This window comes from Patiria miniata, unplaced genomic scaffold (genome assembly GCF_015706575.1).
Source record: "Patiria miniata isolate m_02_andy unplaced genomic scaffold, ASM1570657v1 HiC_scaffold_12, whole genome shotgun sequence".
NCBI classification, from domain to species: domain Eukaryota; kingdom Metazoa; phylum Echinodermata; class Asteroidea; order Valvatida; family Asterinidae; genus Patiria; species Patiria miniata.
In genome coordinates, this window is record NW_024037050.1 from 6853435 (window position 1) to 6876625 (window position 23191).

Genomic DNA, 23191 nt, shown 5'->3' on the forward strand with positions numbered 1-23191 from the left:
TCTTGAAGGACGACAGCATTAAGGAGTGCATACAGAATTATAAAAATAAAAGATGTCAGATATAACAGAGACAGGAAAAAAGTGGACCCCAAATTTATACAGCCTGTCTAAAAAAAAATGGTACAATCAGAAAAAAAAATTGGTTAAATATGAAATTTCAAAATAAGTCATTCTTACTTGGCATAACATTAAAGAACAAAGACTGGGCTTTCCAATAGTGTTTGTTTGATCTCATTTGCTTTTGTCAATTCAGAGATATAATCAATTTAGTGCGATACACCAAAATCGATTTTGTGCCACTTTTATGCATGGGCAGAGTTGTTTCGAGTACTGTGCCATGCTGTCTTGAAGCTCACAAAAGATTGCAACTTGGCAAAAGAAACAAACTCGATTTTTGTGTTCCGCAGTAAACTGGAGTTATCTCTGGATTGACAAAAGCAAATGAGATGAAACAAAAAGTATTGGAAAGCCTGGTCTTTTTTCTTTAATGTGATGCTCAAAACGACTTGCTTATGTTGAGATTTAATATTGAAAAAAAAATCGTTTTCAATTGTACCATTTTTTTTTAGACAGGCTGTAGAACAACCTATAAAACATGGGCTGATTTTTTTTTTCCGGTGCACGTCTCATTCAATAGTTAAAATCTTTTTAATTGCAAGAAAAATAGCAATTGAGGAAAACAAATAGTTCAGGGGGAAACTCGAAAATAGAACAGAGATCTTTAATAAATGTGACAACCAGACAAATCCCAAACGCTTTGGCTGGTAATCTGAAAATGGCCGCAGCTGTGAATAATACAAAAGTCAATTTTATGGGTAGAAATATTTTGGCACAACACATAAAGCAAAACAGTGGTTCTAGAGGTACTGTTGTTTGTGAAGGATTTACTTTTTTTTAACAAAACATCTTGAACAATGTGTGTCTCTGTGTACAAGTACCCCCTCAACGGTTACAACGGGAGAGTTGGGGGAGACCACTGGGAGAGACATTTGAATGCATTGCTGACAACGCCTGATGCTCACGTGAACATGCTACAGGTTTGTGCTCATTCAGAATACAATGAGTCGCGTGACATACGCGCAGGAACCACTATGAGCATGACGTGTGTCCCTTCTACTGGGGCTCTAGAAAGTCATTGCAAAGCGCAATCCAGTTTTCACACAGAGCCCATAACCAAAGTTTGGCTTTTAGGGTTGCAGACCAGTAAATAAATTGCCATAGACCCAATGATAAATGTCCTCACTTAAAAAAATCAGGAAAAATACAACTATCCGAGGTATTCTGAGACACTATCAAAGTAAAGCTTATTTCATCATCTTTCAATTTCGGTTCAAATTTTTTGGGGGTTATCGATGACTTTTGAGTAAAATGTACTCAAAGATGATCACTCCTAAATGAAGTCGGAAGTCCATCGCCATTTTTCCATGCCACTGCAAAATAGAGCAATTTTAGGGCGAAATTTCATCTAAATTTCACATTACACAAGCTCAAAGTCCTGTGCAGAGCCTCCACCCTTCAGTTTTACAAATCCTCAACTGAATGGGCTACAAAACACTCCAATGACAATGAGAATTTGAGGGCATGCAAATCGTGATTTGGACTTCCCGGGCAATTTGGGGCCTATTTACAGGCCTGCAACTTAAGCACAAAACTTTCCATATGGCTTGAAAAGTCAAGACATTTTTGACATCTTGACTTTAATCTCTCAGCTCTTCCTGTTCCTGGGGCCACCATGTAGGAATCAAGGCAGCTAGTTCCATTCTGCTACCGTCTTCGCCGATGATGAGAAGTTTCTTGTCTTTGCTGTTCAGAACAAAAACAAAAAAATGTGATCATCATTAAACGCCTGATTACAAGCGAATGAAGGTTGATTGAAAATTACGAACAAGACCAAAATTTCAAAATTGAATAGAAAATCTTTCAAATTGTTTAAATAGAGGATATTCATTTGAATGTAAAATTAATTTAAAATAATCAGACCTTTCTTATCAAAACGGGGGATTTCAACCAAATTAGCAGGGTATGATGTTCTCCCATCGCAATTTCTATATATTTTTGGCAGATTTTCATACATGCAATTTTTCTTACAGAGATGTCATGGCCTAGAGTGTCATGGCCTAGCGGTTAAGAGCACCGGACTCATGTTGTGGTGTTTCAGAGGCAACAGTGACGTGGGTTCGAGCCCGCCGGCGGACACTTGTGCTCTTAAGCAAGGCACTTAACCATTATTGCTTCGTCCTTCGGATGGGACGTAAAGCCGTAGGTCCCATGTGTTGTATAATGCACGTAAAAGAACCCAGTAAACACTTATCGCTAAGAGAATGGGTTTTTCCCGGTGTTTCTGGCCTCCTGTATAAACTCCCACGTGGAGTATTTAGGAGAAGAACCAACCAAGAACCACCCAAGAACCAAGATGCTCTTTGTTTGGAACTTTATACCATATCACAACCACAGAGTAGCTTTGAGTACTACAATCTTCATTCCCTTCACCACTGCCATTGACAAGGGAAAAGTGAGTGTCTGCTGATAGCCTTCATATTTTATTTCATTTCGAGGAGTACCGTTTAGCTTTTGAGTGGGGTAGCCTGTAGGTTTGTATTAAAGAGATGTCTGTCTGGCATGAACGCGAGTCCTCTGTTCTTAAAACTTACCACTGTGCCACTCGTAGTAACGCCAGACCACGGTTGCCAAGGTAACTGCGCAATTTCCCGATGTTCTTCCCAGCCTCTGATATGATCTTGGCTCCAACTTCTGGCGGAGAGCTCCCATGACTAAAATAAAATTAACAGAAAATAATGCAAAACCATTGGTAACATGGGATATAAATTCAACTTTCACAAACACTTTCTAAAATCACTTTAAGAGAACCGCAAACACTTTAACCAGTTCCCGCTGGAGGCCGTGTATACACGCAAAGGTTTTGCGGTATCCTGAACAGATGACAGAGGAAAAAGCAGGGAGCGAGGCCGGAAATATCTGTCAGCGTCCGCTCGCAGCGAGCGAGGCCAGAAATATGAGTGTGCTGCCCAAGGGTGATGGCTTCAACCCGCCTGGCATTGAGGTCGAGTGAAAAGTAATTCTGCGCCTCGTTCCATTCTTGTCAAAATAATCCCGGCGTGAACTGGTTAAAGCAGTGAGGGAGAATTTGAAACCTGTGTTTATAGTTTCGAAACCTTTTAAAATGTTAACAATGTATTTGGGTCATTCTATAAATTTAGGGTCCAAAGTTTGACATGTTCCCATCCTTGTTACCTTGGTACTTTGTAACTTGCCATTCAAGTATCTTTGAGAATGACTTCAAATGATTTTTTATTTGTTTGGTAGGTAGTTTACTATTCATAATCACTCTCGGAGGATGACTGCAATAATAATAATAATATTGGCGTCTTGTATAGCGCTCATGTCTGTCATGAAGTGACGCTCCTGTCGCTCCAATATTACCCTGGCTTTAGCACGGCTGCCATTACGGCGCTCAAGCATTGAAGGAATTTCTCCCTACCAGGTACCCATTTACTACACCTGGGTGGAGAGAGGCAATCGTAGTCAAGCGCACAAGCACCATGTTCCCCGTCAGGATTCGAACCCATGTACCACGGCACACGAGTTGAACACTGTAACCATTGGACCACAGCACCCCACATTACAGGAGTGCATCTAGAATTATAAAATCATAGATCTTAGATGTAACAGAGACAGGAAAACAAAGTGAATCCCAAATTAATAAAATAACCCATTTAGAAATATTATGCAGAAATTATTTATATCTGACCTTAGTATCTCAATAGGCATGATTCTCTTCCGCGTCACCCCTGTGTAGTGGGTTCGCGCTGTCAACTCTTGTCCCAAGTAACAGCCTTTGCTGAAACTCACTGATACAAAGAGGTTGAAAGAAAGTCTTATTAATACATGTATATTCAAAGAAATTAATTTTGCTAACAGCGGCATTCCCAAATTTAACTGGGAATTCATTATATTCTCCTCGGGACAAAAACATTAGATTCAGTGAAAGATACTTTAAAAATACATAAATAGCAAAATGGAACCAATTCCTTCTTCCTAACCTCCATTCATGAAGGCCAAGTTGGACTCCAGGGGTAGGGATTCCCCCATGGGGAGGTCTATCACCCCTTCTGGCACGCCCCACTGGTATCGGTGCAGTGTGTAGTCCTCTGCACTGGCCTCGATAGAGTTTGGGATGAGGCGGGTTACTGTTAACAAGAAAAGAGCCAAGATACTCAATGATAAAATGTATGTGTACCGAGTATAGAAGTAATTGCAACAACATCATCATGGTAATTGGTAAAATAGTCCGAAAATAGCCAAAACTTTTTTTTTTGGGGGGGGGGGGTTCTGGAGCAGCCTTAACTCTTTAGAAAATTGGATTTTTAGAAGGAAAATTTAGAAAGTCAGAATTCTGATTAAAATCGAAAAAATTTCATCCCTGATTAATAGCCTCACATAAGCTTGCCAAAAAAAGTCTTTTCAAGGCAAAACGCTTGGTAGCACACTGAATTGAGCATCACTTCTTTTTCAACTGCCTTGCCACCCTGCTAAATTTGTACTCAGTGGAGGACACTGAAAGCGCACTTACGTGACTCATTCTTTGGTAGAATGACCCGCCTCCCAAAACCCTCAACTCTGGGGTCCGTCACGTCCGTCGGACACCTGTCGCAGTTTGTCGTCTGCGTCTTTGACGTAGCCAAGAGGGGTGTGTCTACAGTATTATTACTGAAGACGGCCCAGGTCTGGAGTTGGTCATCTGCGGTGGATATTTCAGCCTGTAGAAGTGGGAAAAGTGGGGAAATGGTTACTTATACATGAATGTACCGTAGACCCTGTCTGTACAAGTGACAAATCTGCCCACACGGCAGTAAAGCGAAATTTTGAGAAAATAGCGCTTCAAGTTGGTCAATTTTTCAAATCACGTTTACATGTACATTCCTTACCCAAAATTAATTGATGCAATAGTCCGGTAGTTAAATAGTCATACATTGTCTCCGTTTTTATAACAGCAAGTTAAATTAAGAAGGTATTGATTACTAATGAGATTTGTCACTTTGTCAAAAAGAAAAACTGAGTTGCCGCAAAATCGCCACTTAACAAACGGTACAATTTTGTGATTTGAAATTTGGTAGATCATGTAAAAAAATCACAAACGTAAGACTATCCAGAAATCTCAAATTGCTTAAGATACGGTTTTTGGACGGATTTGTCACTTTGTCAAATCCACATCCATCAGGCGGCACTATTTATTGCTGCTTATTTGCCAACCAAAACATTGTCAATAAATGGCTTTTTTTAACGAGTAGTTCATTTAGAATATGTTTACACTACCTTCTTCCTGACTCTGTACATCTTCAAGTGTCTGGTAAGTTTCTCCTGGACCTCTGCGTCACACTCCAGCAGAAAGCTTGGCTGTTCAGAGGTATCTGCAGACACGCGGTAACACATCACGTCAAACAGGATTCTTCCCTGCAAAGAGATTAAAGCACAGATACACTTACTAAAGACAAAAAGATTTCCAGTTTTTCTTTAAACCTTGTACTTTCTGCAAAATGCAAAAAAATCCAAAATGTATGGAATGAGAACCATTCTAAATGCAACACAAGTACAACTGCACAATGGTGGATTCTGTTGCATTGAACCCAGCACACATCAGCCGTAGCACTATGCAGTTACCCTGCTAAATGAAACCAAATAAAACAGAGGATATTGTTGTAACATGCTTAATTGGCACAAATAGGAGTGCAAAAAAGATTCGTCGAAGCTAGACACACTAACTGGGGCGCTAGAACTCCTTTTTTGACATTAGTGCTATAGTGATTGAATTTCATGGATTTGCAACCCAAAAAATAATCATGAGTATCACTGAAGCCCCATTGCTTCATCTTTGACATGTGATTTTTGGCAACTTTTGTGGTGACCTCTGGTGAACTTTAAAAATTCAAAAATTAAGAATGCTTCTGTAGTGGGCGCTGGTAGGCCAGACCAAAATCCCAAATGTCAAAAAAGTTCTAGCGCCCCAGTTAGTGGAGTGCTGTGGCCTCGTGGTTAAGGGCACTGATTCGTGGTCTGTGGGTAAAGCTGCAGGTCGTGGGTTCGAGTCCTGGCGGGGTCATGGTGTGTGTGCCCTTGGGCAAGGCACTTTGTCACTCATTGCTTCTCTCCACCCAGGAGTAAATGGGTACCTATGAGGGCAGTGATGGTTATTGTGATTGAATTAGCTTCCTTGCGCCTAACAGGCAGCATCGAGCTGTATACTCCCCAGGGAGCTGAGATGGTATATGGAATGTTTAATTGGCCCAATGATTAGGGGTAATAATAATGTAAAGCGCTTTGATCTTAGTTAAAAGCGCTATATAAGAACCTGTTATTATTATTATTATTATTAGTGGGTCTACATGGAAGCATGGGTTTTGAGTTGAATGCTAAATGCCCGCACAATGAACACGAAGACTAACAGAAAAGAAAACAAAATGGGGAACTGTGACAAACTTTTAATATTTTTCATTCTGTTGCATTAAACAGGATTAGGTTTGTGCAGGATTTCTACAACAGGATGGTTTTTTTTAATGACACCAACATTAGTTCATAAATGGAAAAAGTTAGGGTCTTGTAGAAGAAAGAATGTAGCATCCAGACGCCACTTCTTCTAATAGTTATGTACAAAGTCGATGGAGAGTTCAGTGCATTTTCAAAGTATTTTCTAACAAAATTGGAAATGTTTCTCAGTCCCAGATTCAGGTCTTTTCAACAATTTTGCAATGACTGACCTTCACTGAGATATGATGAAAAACAAAAGTGGCGTCAGGATGCAACATTCTTTCCGTTGTCGTTTTCATCATAATTTTTATCAACGTGGGTGATACAGTTAGGTGAGACTGCAGTAAGCAGAATTTGTCCAAGGTTTACCATCAAAACTACATGACTAGCAATTGTGCAACTAATACCCACTGCAATGGCCATAGTATTAATAAATTTGTTTCCAACTTATCCCAGACTGAGACATTCAACGAGATGGCTCCTTGCATTAACTTTACCTGTGTGTTCAGAAACAAGGAGTACATCACCCTACTGTCGCCCCACATCACTCCCGTGTCGTTGGTCACCAACCCCTGGAGGAGTTCAGTCGCATCTGGCCCCTCCAACCGCACCAAGCCCCTGCCTTCCAGCTTGGCACACCTCACACCAACATTTGAGCCAGCCTCCTGACTACATATCCCACATCTAAAACTTGTTTGAAATTGCCGCAGGAACTGAAGTCCAGGTGTATAAATCTGTGGTGTGCCCTGTGCTTGTACAGGAGCTTTCTGCAGCCAGCGTGCGGATCCCCTCTGAAGGAAAATCTTCAGGTGTCTCTGCAGTGATGGTACAGCCATCATGTTCTGGAGAAAAAAAACATAATGATGTTTTTCAAATAGACGTGATCATGAACATTACGTATCAAATTCCCAACCTCTACACATCACTACTATACTATAAAGAAGAAAGGTATATGTGTGTGCTCTAACCTTGCATACTCTTTATGGACCTGTGAACAAAAGAGGTCCCAGGGTGCTGGAAGCGTGAACGTTTTGTGGACTTGCACACGGCCACACTAGGTTGCCCCCTCTCTGGAAAACAGGTTTAGAGGCATTTTTGGGTAAGGTCTGTCACAAAATGACGAGGAACACTCAAGAAAATCATGATAAAAAAATTGGGTTGAAAGAGGGTTCACAGTGCAAGTAACATTATTTTTTGTTCTCTCAGTTTTTCTTCATTAGGCGAAGTAAAAAAAAAAACCCTGTTTCTCGTCCCTGCCCGCTTCCTTTTTGGAGGCCGCCTGGATTTTTTTATTATTTTTTATTTTTGAAAAATGCAGTAAAAGACACCGAAAAAGTCCACAAATTCATCGGAAAATAAATACCAATACCAATACAACTCTAAATGACACTGAAAATATGTTCAGTTCTCTTGTCCAACTTGTCTTTCATTTTAAAAGTATCTTTGAGCAGTGGAACACCAACGGTTGCAGGAAATTTTAAAATGGCGGCCATCTTGAAAAAAAATTTAAAATAGAAAATAAACAACCCCGCTTCCTCCCTTTTTTCAAAAACCCCGAACGAGAAAAATGGTGGTTTTTTTATTCGGCCTTACACGAATACAAAGGAATGTCCACAGTAGGTACGTAAGGTAAGACTAGTATAATTATGTGTGGGAGTTCACAAGTTGTTCACGAGTTGCGCGACCTTAAGTAAAACCTTAGCATGCTTAGCTTGAAGTGGACGACAGGCTGCAAAGCTAAGCCGCCTCTGGACCGCGATGTAGCATCCAGACTCCACTTCTTTGGTTGTGTACAAAGTCTGGTTCCGAGAGCTAAAGGGCCCAAAGATCCAAAGATATTGTCAGGTCAAATAAGAGTCCATATAAATTAGCCTACTGTACTACCAGTCCACTCACTGCACATGCTGCGCATGCACTGGCACTAAGTGCTAGCTAGTGGCACACTGCAACTTGCAAGTTCTGATACCTGGGCGCGGACTAACCATTAATTCCACCCAGAATACAGTTAATCACATTCACAAGCAAGTGATCACTAAATACTGGTGGTAGGTGGTAAATTAATAGTCATCCTTTCAGAGTGTACATGTGCAACAAGACTGGTTAGTAGCTGTGTTTTGTAACTCAAAACAAACCTTACGCAGATCGTTCCACGGGCGCATCCATCTTTAAAATGGCATTTTGAAAACTGGAGAGGGCGCTCATTCACGGAGGCAGTGCGCCCGATTCGAGCTTGTTTTTTTTTTTTTTAATCTTCGTCGTTTGTAAAAGAACTTGAATGAGAAACAGTGACCCAAAGTCAAGAATGTATCCGTTTTGCCTCCAGCTTTAAAACAAAGAGGCACTGCCTGTCCTACTTTGAAACGCATCAATTGCATGTCACGGTCAGCGCCAGGGGCGAGGGGGGCGGGCCGGGGGGGGGGGGGGGGGGGCTGGGTTGGCGCGACTGAGACAGAACCCAGCGTAAAGTCATCACCAATGATAATAAACACAAAGTGGTGCGATAATTCTCATAAAAGATTTACGAGCCTGGGACTTCCATCTTATCTCAAACTTTGCTGCAGATCCATTACCACCCTCCTTCCCGTAGTGGGCGTGGGTATAACTTAAAAAACATGCTATAGAGCAATGCTTCAATGCAGTGAAAACTTTGATCTGAATCGACTATTTCTGCGTTCTGAGACCAACTTTACCAGACTTGCATATTCTTGTTTTGATTTCCATTTGAACAAAGTTTGTTTAGAAAACCAGAAACTTAATAATGTTCGCCAGACACTCGACTCGATCAGAGAACAAAGTCATGTCACCTTGATAGACAGAGCTGTTGACTCTGGGGTATGGAAATAAAGTCTTTATCTTGAGAGTAAATACGACCATCAGCCACCAATATAGGTTGAAAATGGTAGCCTTTAACGTGATTACTTTGTAACTGCTGATCCAAAGTACAATTTTGATGCACGAAATGTTTATCGTCAACTGAGTCCGACCATAATGGTCATGTTGATTAAACAGCACGTGTGTGGGTTTGTTTATGGTGTAAATCGAGGGTCCACTGAATTATATTGTGACACTAACCGGACAGAAGTCAAATCGAGGACGTCCTCGATTAGAAAACGCGTACAAAGCCAACGGGAGATGGTGCAAAAATTTATGAGCAAAAGATCTATGATGAGGAACAGTAGGAAATCCTCGATTCGCACCATAATTATGCCATAAACGAGATGTGAGTGTTTTTTATCTTTCTTTGGGGGGGGGGGGGGGTAGGGTGGGGGGGGGGGGGTGAAATATACAAATTATAATTGAGTCTGTGGAGCGAATTCGGAATAATTGATAGATTTTCGTCCTGTGTATTGTCTACCAATCATGGCCTATTAAAAAGAGTCCATTGTGCCAGATACCAAAGCGGGACGGAGCGTCCGGTAATAGTGGAAAGCCACACCCAGCCACACATAGCGTCCCCCCCCCCCCCCAACCCCAAAAAATGTGTGAATTGTGTATATAAATTTAGTCAAACTATTTTGACCTTTTCGGTTCACTGTGGCACCCGTGTAGGTCAGACCCCGTTCAAAGATCAAAAATCCACACCAAAGGCCCCCAAATTTATCATGCACTATATATACAAATGAATGTTCCAGTTCCGAATACCCCCCCCCCCCCCCAAAAAAAAACATTCAGTCACTAGGCGTAGCAAACGCGTCCCATTCGTACTAATGGTAATCTTGGCATGAATTAAATCTGATAATCTGGGGGTTCTGGAAAAATCGAATTTTTCAACTTCAATGTTCAACGGGCCAACTGCACTGCTCAAGATAACGAAGCACTTGACATTGATTCAAATGTTTGCTTTAAAATCCAGAGCCAGTATATAGTAATGATTCCATTTCCATGTCGAAAATCCTTTTCTTCTTAACACCATATATGAAAAATGTTCACAAACCCGTAAACAGTTAAAGGGTTTGGCATTTCGATCCCATCAAGATCTCTCTCATTAATGTAGTTCATAGCTATCAATAGTTATTGTCTCGTTCACCTTCATAATTATCATAGCTTGTGTAGGCCTACATTATTCTTTTCTTCAGACCTGTTTTTTTTCTCATTTCTCTTGGAAGTAAATGGCGTTGGTTGGGACATGCATGGTGACCTGTGAACCATTTTTTTTGGGGGGGGGGGCTAGGGGGGTCTTTAGCCCCCCTCCCCAATTTTTTTTTTGTCTAGCCCCCCCCCCCCCCCCCCCCCAAAAAAAATCCGTAAACAAAATTGCATTAGCAAAAAGAAGGATTGTGATGTACATGCGAACGGTCTCCCCCTAAAGAAATAGTCGTGACAAGGTGCATTTGTAGATAATATAGTGTGCCTGATTTTAGGATTTTATCGGCGCTCCCCATTGAAAATATGGCGATCCGTGGACAGAACTTAAAAACGGTGGTTGTGTTTAAAATTCCGTAACTTAAAAATTACATAAGTGACTTGAATGATTCTTGTACTAAAAGAAAGCTTATGAATTGGGCTTTCTATATTTTAGAAGTGTTACATGCAGAATTTCATTAAAACAATAGTCCCGACATTTTGGTTTCGTTTATTTTGGGCTAAAGTGCTACATGCAGAACTTCACTAAAACAATAACTGTCCCGATATTTGGGTTTCGTTTTTTTTTTTATTCACCCTGTATTACGCCCAAAACAGGTCACAACATTTTCACCGTCGGGCATAGATTTGCCACCCACCGAGGTGAACTCGGCGTTCCAAAGTTGACACCGGCGCACTTTTTCGCGATAAACTCACAATGAAAAAGGACAAATATAACTCTTTGAGATAAAAATATACTTGACCTGCCCCTTTTGGCAATGTCTGTTCACGAATGTCTTCGCTTGATGGCAGTCAGTGCAGTGTCTGATACAGCCAGCACACAAGAGACGTCGTACACCGTTTCGATTCAAAATGGCGTTCTGGATATTCGGCGATTCTTTTTCCGTGACTTGGACCCTCGCAATTGGTGCCATCCTCATCTTTTTGGCGTAAGGTTTTGAAGCTTTTGAATTTTTCAATGACGGTTAACAATCTAATTTGGATTAAAATCGTCCTACAGTCTAAACACCCCGTGAAGTTATTCCGTCTGGTTTGCTGTCATTTACGAGAAAAAAAAATCAAGAAATATAGGTGCTTTTCTGACGATCAGTCAACTGACTGGGTTGTTTTTGAATTATAGAGTGCCACATACATGTAATTTGTGTTTCTTGATCTAATTAAAGGTTGTGCATGGTTTTTCAGTTTCAGTTTTTCAGTATATATAAACAGTGTTTATATCCACTGAGCTGAAATTTCAACGGGTGAGGTTTGGAACATTCTTCTTTACCTTTTTTTTGGAAACGACAAAATGCATGAAACGCAAACAACCCTATATATGCCCTTAATTTATCACATGCCATTATTTTATTTAGTTAAGGAACATTTTTTAACATTACCCGTAGTTTACAGACTAAATAGTGGTTTGTGTTGCTCCGATGCTCAACACATTTTTTTCACATGCAGCTATGACTGGTGGTGCCATCAGTTTTTCCAAAGGGCGGGAATTCCTGTGGTCCCATACTACCCTATCGTGGGCAATGCCATCGACTGGTTGAGGGTAAGTTAAACAAAATGTTTTTAGATGCATAGTAAAGTTAAAGGGGGGAAGGGGAGAAGAAAAACTAGACGTATGGCGTTTGTTTTTGTGACAAACGTAGGGTGATGGGGCCATGGGCGTCAATCCTGTGCGGGGGGGGGGGGCATGTCCCCTGCCCCCCCCCCCCCCCCCTTCACACACACTCTTTGAATATCAAATGTCCCTTTCGATCAAAAATATTGGTTAAAGTGGTCAGAAATTGGCTCAGATAGCACCACAGAGCATCTATAGAATCCCAAATTTTTGGGGCCCTTAAGCGGGCCCCAAATCCCACGCCTTTAGCTCAGAATATAATAGCTGATTCAATGATTATAGAGCATCTAGAATCCAATTATTTTCGGGCCGTAAGGGCTTCGAGGTTCGCGCTCGCATTGGTTCTGACCACAGTATGTCCCCCCCCCCCACTTTTGTGAAGCGATTTACGCCCCTGGATGGGGCGCAACAGAAGTGTTGGACGTTGTTTCAGTTCAGTTATGAATGTCAATGTTAATCCCGGTTTTAATAGTCCAAATCGATCAGTTTGACCAAAGACAGTGAATGGAAAAGATTCTCTTCGAATTACACGAGCGTGTGTTTGTATCCATTGATTGGCATTTAATTCTTTTCTTAGGCCTTTTGGATGCCAAACGAACAACAACAATATTTAATGTTGATGACATCAGCTTTAATTTTGTGTCATATTTGTCGCTTTCGGGCACTTACTGTGATGAATTTAAATAAAACAAAAAACTGTATACTCATTTTCAAATTCTTCCAAGAACAACTTCGAGTTTGGCGAGAAAAATTTTGACTAAAAGGGCAAAGGACCTCACCGTCCTGTTGGTTCGTCGTCGGAAGGTTCGTCTCTTTCCCAAACTCGACGAAATGTCGATATGAATTTTTGACTTTGATTATGACCTATTTGATGACCATGCTCAAATGAAATCCCTTCCACATTTCAGAAAGGCAACAACCTCTATGCCGAGGAATGCGTCATGAAATATGGAAAAGTAGTTGGGTAAGATTAATTTTGTTCCCATTCGTTCTGGGAAGAAGAATCTGTTTATTTTTCTGAGAAGAATTCGTTCTAGGAAGAATCTACAATTTCTTCCATACTGGAAGGCCTTATCCTAAATGGAACTCAAGCAAGACGGAATGGGTTTCCAGTGTGTTTCTCAGTGCAATTGAACCACATTATATGCCTAATATATAATCTTTCCACGCTGGCTGACCTTTGGGCACTTTTTTGATATGCGATACTTTGATCCCGCTATTTTTGGCATTGCTCAAAAGAAAAAGGCATTAGCCTATAATATCGATCTCTGGAATCCAAAGGCCAGTAAGCACTAAGGCCCCCTGTACACCTGGCTGCGACCTTTGCACCACCTTTGGACGCTCAATGGTCGCCTAAACCCAGAAAATCGGGTTTTTATGTAACTGCTCCAGCGATCCTTGTTCCTCCCTTGAACCACCTAAACTGCAATTTTCCGGGCATTTTCATGTCAGCTACGAGCGACCTGTGCGTCCACTGAGCCACGTCTTGCCTGCCTCCCCTGTGCTTCCCCTGTGCAACTTACGGCAACCAACGCGATTATAGACAACATAACCGACCCCGAGCAATGTTTGGGCAGCCATATTGTGCCTCCTCTGTGCCATCTTCGGCGACCAACGGCAACTAACGGCGATCACTGGTCGACCATTCAGCCATGCTTCTGCCTCATAGGCGACCCTTGAGGCACAAGGGAGGCGGAAGCATCGCCCAGATTGACGGTAAAATTTGCAACAGAACGGATCTATTTACGTGGCGACCATTGGCCGACCATTGTGCAACCATTCTGCAACCACGGCAATGCTTGTGCCTCCCTTCTGCCTCATTTGAGCCACCTTTGAGCAACCAACCTCCTTGGCGACCTTTGTGCGACTGTTTTGAACATGTTCAAAAATTTACGGCGACCATGGCGTCCATGGCGATGTTTGAACATCCTGTGTACCACCTTTAATTGAACGACCTAGGCAACCATTCGGCCTCCTTTGAGCCTCCAACGGCGACCTGGCCAGTTTTATGGCCGCACAAGGGAGGCCCAAAGGTCGCAGTCCTGTGTAAAGGGGTCTAAGATAAAGTAGAAAATAAAACCAAAGAATGTGAATACGTGTTGAAGCTTGTTGAAGGAGTGAGACTGGAGTATTAAACTTGATTTTTCTTCTCCTTGCAGAATATACAAATTCCAATACCCGATTCTCTTTGTGTCGGATATTGACATCGCGAAAAGGGTTCTGGTGACCGATTTCAACAAGTTTCCGAACCACTGGGTAAGATAAATTGGGCCCAGATATCAAACTGAATATTGCTCAAAATTATCCAACCTGTCCCGTATAGTTTCCGAATCACAGGTTAAACCTTAATTGAGCCTCTAGATATCCGACTGAATATCGTTCAAATATCCAACCCGTCCTGTAGTTCCCGAACCAGTCTAATAGGGCCTAGATATCGAACTGAATATCGTACAGTAACCCGCCCTATAGTTCCCGTTCCAAAGGGTAAGCCTAATAGGGCTATAGGTTTCCAACTGAATATCGTACTACAAATACCTAAACCCGTCCTGCAGTTCCCGAACCACTGTAAGCCTAATAGGCCGGGATATCCAACTGAATATCGTACAAATATCCAACCCGGCCGATAATTTTCGAACAAGCCAAAGGGCCAAGATATCCAACTGAATGTCGTACAGAATTAATACGTGATGAAAGAGGCTAATTTATTTATTTTGAGGGAGGGGAGTCTAGTTATTCTCGAGCTGAACTTACAATACTGCAATGCGTCTGTTGGTCATTTTACTCTGTTGACGCATAACAGGACATTCCTGCTGCCGGTTTCCCACTGAATGGTACTTTGCTTTACATGAAAGGCCGACGATGGAAAGACGTCCGTGCCATCATCACACCAGCATTCACCGCAAGCAAGCTCAGACAGGTATAAACAGCATTAAACATTTCAAACCGAATAGCCAGGGTTGGGGCCGTGGCATGCATTGAATTCGTGGTCGAGGGTAATTAGGTTCCAGTCAAGCCTGGGATTGCGGTGCGTGTGCCCTTGGGTAGGCCTAAGGCACTTTGTCACTCATTGCTTCTCCTGTGAGAAAAGAGATGCATGATTTAGCTGCCTTGCGCCCAGGGAGCTGAGATTGTCTTTGGAATGGTTCACTTGCCCAATTGAGCAGCGTAATAATGATGTAGCGCTTTGAGCATCAATAGACCTTTATCATGCTGCCACCATTTCAGTCATGTTCGCTGTCTCCAATTACAGTACTGAATGCTAATTTTTTTTGCGCAAAAAGGAACCAGACTATTTTTCCTTCCAGCCTCTTTTTGGTAACGTTGATTGGAATGGGAAAAATCCAAATGGCCGCAATATAATAATGGTCTATAATAAGCGCGCTTTATAAGTACATGTACACATTATATTATTACATGTATTGTTATTATTTAATTATGTCCGAGTACAAAGGTTGTACCAACTGTGAGTACAAGCAATGGTTGACAATCTGCCAAGTGACACCTGTACGGGGAAACATAGGATTTGAAGGTTTGCACGGTGAAGACAACAATAGCATAACGATTAATGGAAGCACCATATGACAAATCTTTTTTGTGAGTATGTGAGGTTTTGAAGAAAAAAAACCGTGTGGCTCTTTTCAGAACCTCAGTTTCCTCGGTTCTTTCCAGAACCTCACAAACTCACAAGAGAGATTTGTCACAATGTTGCTACCGTTAATCTGTATGTTAATTTTTTTTGTATTTCAATTGCACTCAGCACACATCTTTGATGTGTGTTTTGCTATATAATTATGTTAACGACTGCACAAGAGGTCATACTTATGTGTATCCCTTTTGCACAGATTTAAAGCACACACATCAAAGATGACTGAAACATAAACGATCTATTGAGCGTTGTGGTTAGTCGAAAGTTATACAACCCACCGTTGTTGCCCAATAGAAACGTTCGATAGAAAGGATATCTGGGATTGGTGTGACTATGCCTTATTACATTCCAGTCGGACAAACTGGTAGGCGAATTCGACATGTATACACCATACCCATGGAAAGGTGTCATACATAATTTATTTGGCTTTCTTTCTGTACTTATATTCAGATGGTGGAAATATTCAGCGATTGTTGCGGCCCTCTCCTGGACAACATGGGAAAGTCTCACGCCGAAAACAAACCGCTCAACACAAAGAAGTAAGTGCGGGTCTCCTCAAAGAACAGAACAAGTTATCTAGTTCCTTGGATGGACCAATTCTTCAACCAATAAAACCAAAACATTTTTCTCATGCAGTTAGTTTAGATAATCCACTACTCAATTTTTGTAATGTCTTATTTAAAAACATGGTTTTTTTTGCTGAGATGAAGTCTTTTTGGCAAATAAAAAAATTAAAAAAAAAAAAAAATCAAATTGGTTTACAAAACATTTTTGTGCCCTGTAATGCTTCAGTTACCATTTCTGTCTGTATTCCCAGGAATTATCTGGGCTTCTTCATCCAAACCATCATGGCTATTATCTACGGTCTGGATGTCCAGTGTCAGGCCAATCTTGACCATCCGTTTGTGACCAAGGTGGAGAAAGCATTCCAGCCATCCATGATCACGTTGATCCCAAGTAAGTATTAGTTTTTCATAGGAACCAGACTACAGACACAAAACTTGGTATTAAGGCCGTGTCTGAGGCTGCGGCTTACAAGTCAATGTGATGTGGCCAAAGCCGGCTGCACTGTGTTGCCATAGAAACGTGTGTATACTGCAAGCCGTAGCCAAAGGGTTGACGTTTTCCTTCAAAACAAACTCAAAACAAGGGAGACCTCTCAGTGTCATTAAGTACTTTTTACATCAATCCAAAGCAGTCGAACATCATAAATGGGAACATATTCCAAAAACTAATTATTTCCTGAACCCGCAAATAATTGGTGTTTTATCTATTTACAGTCATCTTTCCAATACTGGGACCGCTTTTCGAAATGATGGGGTCCAACATTATCCCTAAAGACGCGGTGAACTTCTTCAAGAAAATCATAGAGGATTCTTTTCAAGGAGGAGTCCAGATACGACAGCGGCGCGAGGGTGCCGCAGGGGTAGGTGAAATATAATGACAATGATAAGAAAGAGACCAATAATTGACGTAAAAAATACCAATGTAACATTGAATTTCTTTTAATAAAAGTTCATTAGCAAAACCAAGTCACAGGAGCGACATCATCTCTTTAGAGTACGGGGAGATTTCCCCAGGGTAGGCCTACTTCTCTTGCCAGATGATCACAGTACTAATAATTGACTTTTAGGTTTTTTTTCTAACTTACAGTATGTTACCATGAATGAAATGTACCAGAAGAACACAGAGTTTCCAGGAGATGTTCCGACTGAAGAAGAGCTGGCCAAGGAGGCTGCCGGTAAACCGAAGAAACTTACCTACAACGAGTTCCTCTGCGCGGTAAATGTTCAATGAACTGACTTCACTACAAGTTTGCCAATGAGCTGCTCATTTGATAGTACAAAGCTATTGTTTCAAGGTCATTATGACATGGAGCCGGTGTATTGTGTGAAAACTGGACTCTTATGAGGGGCGGATCCAGGAATTTTCGCGGGGGGGGGGTTTGATCAGCAAAAACATTGAAATGTAGACAGGTTTTTTCTCCGGACACTTGGCCTCCGAAAATCAATAGGGGGGTGGGAGGGGTATCGTACCATACTTTCAATGGGGGCACTTTTCAAATCCGACGATTATTAACACTATCCATATATTTAACACTGGCTCTGTCCGTATTTTGTGCACAGGCGAAACATTATTACCAGTATAATTTTTTGGGTGTCAGAGCAAGGGGGAGGGTTTCAGATTATTTTAAAGATATTTCTACGAAAAAAAAAATTACAGAGCTGATAAATGCTAACGATCCCCCATGCCTTTAAAAAAGATTCAATGCATTGGTGGGACTTTTTCCCCATTGTCGACAGAATGTAATCTTACTGTCTGGAGGCAACGAGGCAACGTCGACATTCCTGGTATGCGCAACCTATCAGCTCGCACTGAGTCCCGAAGTACAGGACAAGATGATTGAAGAGATCGACAGGCTTGCACCGACACCCGAAGACATTACCTACGAGACCATGAGCAAAATGACGTACCTAGAAATGGTGATACAGGAGTGCTTCCGCATGTACCCACCAACCTTACTGTGAGTCCCTTGCCATTTTTCAGAGGCAGGGAGATTTAACCCCCCCCCCCCCCCAGTCTTGGGACAAATGGGCAAATCATCTTGTCAGCTAAACCTTATCAACTAGTTAAATCCCCCTCTTGTCAGCTAAAACCTCCTCGCCAGCTTAACCCCCTCTTATCAGCTAAACCCCCTCTTATCAGCTAGTTAAATCCCCCTCTGGTCAGCTTAAACCTCCTCGTTAGCTAAACCCCCGCTTATTAGCCAAACCCCTCTTATCAACTAAACCCCCTCTTGTCATCTTAATCCCCAAATTGTTAGCTAAACCTCCTCTTGTCAGCTAAATCCCCAACTTGTCAGCAAAACCCCCTTTTGTCAGCTTAACCCTCTCTTGTCAGGTAAATCCCCTCTTGTCAGCTAAACCCCCTCTTGTCAGCTAAACCAACCTCTTGTCAGCTAAACCTACCTCTTGTCAGCTAAACCACCTCTTGTCAGCTAAACCCACCTATTGTCAGCTCAACCCCCAATTTGTCAGCTAAATCCCCAACTTGTCAGCTAAATCCCCTCTTGTCAGCTTGTCAGCAACCCCATCCCCTTGATCCCAACCTGCATTGATCCGCCCCTGTTGTCTATGGCTTCATTGAAGGGGGTGGCAAACAGGGTTGCACATTTAATTGAAAGGGAAGAAAGACGTTTCAAATCCATCGAGTGCTAGATCAATCCCAAATGACCCCAACTCTCCCCTCCCCTCTCCCGCAACAAATAGGATATTCCTGCTAAACTTCCCCTTGACAGCTACCCCCGTCCCAGTAAAAACTGGATCCGCCCTTGCCTCTCAACGAGGGATGTGCATTTAAAGATGCAATTTATTTACTGAAATATATTTTCGGGGGGGGGGGTGATGGTGCCACACCTACAAATATACGGACCAGCACTGAAAAAGAACCCTGTCCTTGACCACAAAGTGTCTTTCTAATACAAAAAAAATACAATTTTCAATTAAGTTTGTTTTTCTGATTGTTTTTGATTGTCGCTATAGAGCTGACCGTGTCTGCGCAGAGACTGTTACCTATGGCAAGTACACCCTGAAGAAAGGACTTCTGGTCAACATCCCGTTTTATCCCATTCAACATGATGGAGACATCTGGGCAGACCCAGAGAAGTTTGATCCGGAAAGGTATACGGAAACTGAAGAAAATCTGAAACATGAAATTGGCAAATGGGCTTTGGGCATCAGTGTGTCCAGGCTTGGTGTCAGGGTGGAGAGTTGGGGGAGCAAATCACCGTCCGGGCATCGCCCGACCAATAAGCAAGATATGGCAAAACAATGGTTGGCCGCTGTGATGTGGGATATGGCGTTTTTAACCCCCTCTGACTGGGTGCTAAATGACACTTAATGTACATGAAGCCATATAGGGCAGCGAAGGATTATGTCAGCCGGTGAAAGCATCTTTTCATTAGCACGTGAACTTTCACAGGTAGCTATGGGTAATCATACATCACTCCAAACTTGAACCATTCAGTTTAAAATGAAAAACAGGTTTAGGAACAAAATAAGGAGATTTTCAGAAGTTCCTGGATGTCCGTGCTAACCTATTCCCTGTTTCTACATTTTCAGATTCAGCCCCCAGAATAAGGACTCTGTCAACCCACTGGGGTGGATTGTCTTCGGCGCCGGTCCACGTATCTGCATCGCCGTCAAATTCGTCATGCTCCTCGCAAAGGTCTTCATGACCCGCGTCTTCCAGAAATACCGCTTCGAGGCATGCCCTGAAACGCCGGTAAGTTATAGGACTGCGCCGGTATAGCTGTATAGGTGCAGCAGTAGTCCGACTGCCTCTGTCGACTGATGATATTCGCCTCTTGTTATGTCACTATACGAAGGCTCCGTAGTCCAAAGGGTTATTGATCCAAAGGGTCGATATGTAGTCCGAATACACAAATTTCCCACAGCCGGGGATATTAGTCCGAAAATGAAATGAGGTTCGTAAATCCCAGCATTTGATGCGATAGTTCGAAGGTTCGATAATCCGAAGGTTCATTTGTCCGAAGGTTCGGTGGTCCAAATATTAGTCCGAAGGTTCAACAGTCCGAAACGAAAAACAATGTTCAATAGCCTGAAGGTTCATTAATCCGCTTTCGGATTTCCCTGAAACACCGATTTGTTTATACTTTGCGAATTCAGGCACGCTAGTCCATATAATTATAATGTTCATTTATAATGCTCAATTCGGACAGTCGAACCTTATTGTCGATTTGGACTATCGAACTTAATCGTTTCTTTGGGCCGCCGAACCTTTCATTATTTAACTTCATTCTGTTTTCGGATTATATAAGGAGCCCTTCGGATCTCGAACCTTCGGACTTTTCAACCTTCGGACTATCGAACATTCGGACAATCGAACCGTCGGACAATCGAGCGGTCACCGTCACTGTGAACAGCGTCAGACTTGCATGCTATCCTAAAACACTAACTGGAAAATATGTCTGATTTTTCACGTCTTGAAAATTGTACTGCTTGGACAAAATAATCATTTATGTTGTACACAACTCCTGGCCATTACTAACTGTTCACTTACTTTCAGACAGTACAATTTTTCGATGAATTTGCTTGCAGATTCTATATAGGCCAAGTTGTTTTTTAAATTAAACTTCAACGCACTGGTGATTGGTTGAAGTCCGAACTCACGTAGTGTTGATCCCCATCTCATGAATACGAAGTCACAATCATGATAAATGATTGGCACCAGACGGCACTTGGTAGCCTTGTTAACAATGGCAGTCGGGCTAGGGCTAAAGCAAAAACAGCCTCACTCCAAATCATTTTTACATCCCTACAAATGACAATGATGAGGCCGTGGACAGATTGAAAAATCGGCACTTATTTTGAATTGGCCACAACTCAATAAAATGAATAAGAATTTACCCCATTGGCACGATTTTCTCGTTGGTGAAAACTGAAAAGCAAATGAACTATAGTATAATACTCTCCGCATAATGTTTCGATACATTGCGAGGTATTTCTTTCAAGCTGTGAAAGAGAGGGGGGCTGTGAGAGGGTTCGGTTTTGTTAGACACCCCTGTAGAAGGGTTTGGTAACGAAAGACGTCATTTACGCCACCACTTCATGCAAAACACCATACGTGTATGACTTTATCTTTTTCCCTCCTCACGTAGATCCCTCTGACGTTCGGGAAGATGACAATGCTGGAGCCACAAAATGTCTTTGTGCGTGTGATGCCAAGAAAGGATCGTTAAGACTCTCCGAATTCACGGGAAAAGGCTAAGACGGATGAGACGAAAGATCCAAAGATTAGGTTAGGTCCAACCCATAGTGCAGTGAAATGAGAACAATCAATGGATACTGACACAAGAATGTTTAAAGTTAATTAGTAATGGATTATGAATTTTTCATTGATTTTTTAGATCGAGCAAAAGGAGTGACCTACTACATTATTATCTGTCTCGTAGAAACTTCTGAAATTAAATATCTTGAACATTGTTGTCTTCTAGAAAAAAATTGTTTGTCAATAGCATGTGAGATGTCATCAGAATCTGTGGACAAAACAAAACGGTAACGTTCGGGTAAACATTCAGGTTTTATTTATTTTTCTTTTGGCAAATTCGAGAAACTTGACCATTATGCAGCATCTAAGTGACCATCTCCATTATGCACGCATGGGCGTCGGGAGGTCCCCACCCCTCCCCACCCCAGAACAAATGATAAATTGAGAATATCATCTAGCGAAAGTAAAAGGATTTTGGGGCGAAATGTGCTTTGCCCCCCCCCCCCCCCTTAAAACAAATCCTGGCGACTCCCATGCATGCATGGGTGGGGTGCCCTAATATGAACTTGTTGGCTGTCCATTGGAAATGTCTGTATCCAAACTTGATCCAGCTTGATTTGGTAGTGACTTCTAACTTACAATTAATCCTCCTTGATACTTTGATTGACTGCCGACTTGGGTGAATAAATATAGCCCTATAGTAGCAACTAGATAATAGACACCAGTAGTATAGCTTCGGGCGTTCCTCTGAGCTTCCTGTGGGGCCTCTTGATGACAGAAGATTGTGGGTTTGTTTTTTATTCCATAATGCACCAATTTCATGTTAGTTTTTTTATATTACTAATTGATTATTCATCATATACTAATAACCCCTCCCCTCCTTTTGGACTGGCCTTTCGGCTATCATCTATCCAGATAAGTTTTATGCTCAGCAAAAGAAGAAACTGCTGATCACGATGCCCCATATTAATGGGAGGACAGATGTAAACATTTGCGCCACTCTCCTCTATGAGGCATTTTACGTAGGACTGTAGGTGCAAAGATATAGAGCAGACAGGACACTGGGTATCTATTTGTACGGTGTCCTGTGAAACACGATGACGTCATCAAATTGGGGCTACGGGGAAGGAAGGGCGCCGCTTACGGCAGGTTGGTAAACGGGCATTATACGCTAAGGTGAATTATAGGACATTGGGTGTTGATGAAGAAAAAATTATGAAGAAAAGAAACTGTGAAAAGACGAATATACCAAGAAATTAATTTAAATATAAATAAAGGAATAAACGAATGAACGAATAAATGAATTAAAAAGGGGAATTAAAGTAGTGTCAATGCAAAAAGTACGTTGAGATTTAGCAATGTTTATCAATATTTTTCGGGGGGCGGGGGAGAACGAGCAATGCAATCAATAAGGTATGGAGCCCCTAAAGAACGGAGCCCCTCAAGGGACAGGCATGATGATTGTTGTTTTTTTATTTCGTTCTCTCGAAATATTATTTTGTTCTCTCGAAATCATTTCG

The 23191-nt window shown here is 41.8% G+C and overlaps 2 protein-coding genes across 6 annotated transcripts; one reads left to right on the plus strand and one right to left on the minus strand.

Moving 5' to 3' along the window:
- Nucleotides 1–1068: 1068 nt before the first annotated feature.
- On the minus strand, nucleotides 1069–8723 carry LOC119718792 (putative transferase CAF17 homolog, mitochondrial). Of its 5 annotated transcripts, none has more exons than XM_038188228.1 (9): nucleotides 8676–8723; nucleotides 7512–7613; nucleotides 7041–7385; nucleotides 5335–5472; nucleotides 4592–4778; nucleotides 4062–4208; nucleotides 3770–3869; nucleotides 2652–2771; nucleotides 1069–1803 (listed from the first exon to the last, which is right to left on the minus strand). In XM_038188228.1, the coding sequence occupies exons 3-9, from the start codon at nucleotides 7380–7382 to the stop codon at nucleotides 1698–1700; spliced, it is 1140 nt and encodes a 379-aa protein (XP_038044156.1). In that variant the 5' UTR covers nucleotides 7383–7385; nucleotides 7512–7613; nucleotides 8676–8723; the 3' UTR covers nucleotides 1069–1697. The 5 variants fall into 5 exon arrangements, with proteins under 5 accessions (XP_038044156.1, XP_038044164.1, XP_038044144.1 ...); XM_038188236.1 differs by having other exon boundaries at nucleotides 8681–8695; XM_038188216.1 differs by lacking the exon at nucleotides 7512–7613 and having other exon boundaries at nucleotides 8676–8719.
- A 2738-nt stretch (nucleotides 8724–11461) lies between these two features.
- LOC119718829 (cytochrome P450 3A18-like) lies at nucleotides 11462–22980 on the plus strand. Its single transcript, XM_038188251.1, has 13 exons — nucleotides 11462–11555; nucleotides 12070–12163; nucleotides 13144–13199; nucleotides 14395–14491; nucleotides 15036–15152; nucleotides 16332–16420; nucleotides 16699–16838; nucleotides 17162–17307; nucleotides 17535–17663; nucleotides 18185–18405; nucleotides 19424–19561; nucleotides 20003–20165; nucleotides 21562–22980. The coding sequence occupies exons 1-13, from the start codon at nucleotides 11479–11481 to the stop codon at nucleotides 21640–21642; spliced, it is 1548 nt and encodes a 515-aa protein (XP_038044179.1). The 5' UTR covers nucleotides 11462–11478; the 3' UTR covers nucleotides 21643–22980.
- The last annotated feature ends 211 nt before the right edge of the window (nucleotides 22981–23191 follow it).

Bases quoted from the DNA above. Each gene is read 5' to 3' on its own strand.
- LOC119718792 (XM_038188216.1), bottom strand. From the start codon at position 8,702: ATGCGCCCGTGGAACGATCTGCGTAAG. The intron at 4,209-4,591 runs GTAAGTGCGCTT...TCTTGTTAACAG, and splicing joins TCTACCAAAGAATGAGTCAC to TAACCCGCCTCATCCCAAAC. The intron at 1,804-2,651 runs GTAAGTTTTAAG...TGTTCTGAACAG, and splicing joins TTACTACGAGTGGCACAGTG to CAAAGACAAGAAACTTCTCA.
- LOC119718829 (XM_038188251.1), top strand. From the start codon at position 11,479: ATGGCGTTCTGGATATTCGGCGATTCTTTTTCCGTGACTTGGACCCTC. The intron at 13,200-14,394 runs GTAAGATTAATT...TTCTCCTTGCAG, and splicing joins AAATATGGAAAAGTAGTTGG to AATATACAAATTCCAATACC. The intron at 16,839-17,161 runs GTAAGTATTAGT...ATCTATTTACAG, and splicing joins CATGATCACGTTGATCCCAA to TCATCTTTCCAATACTGGGA.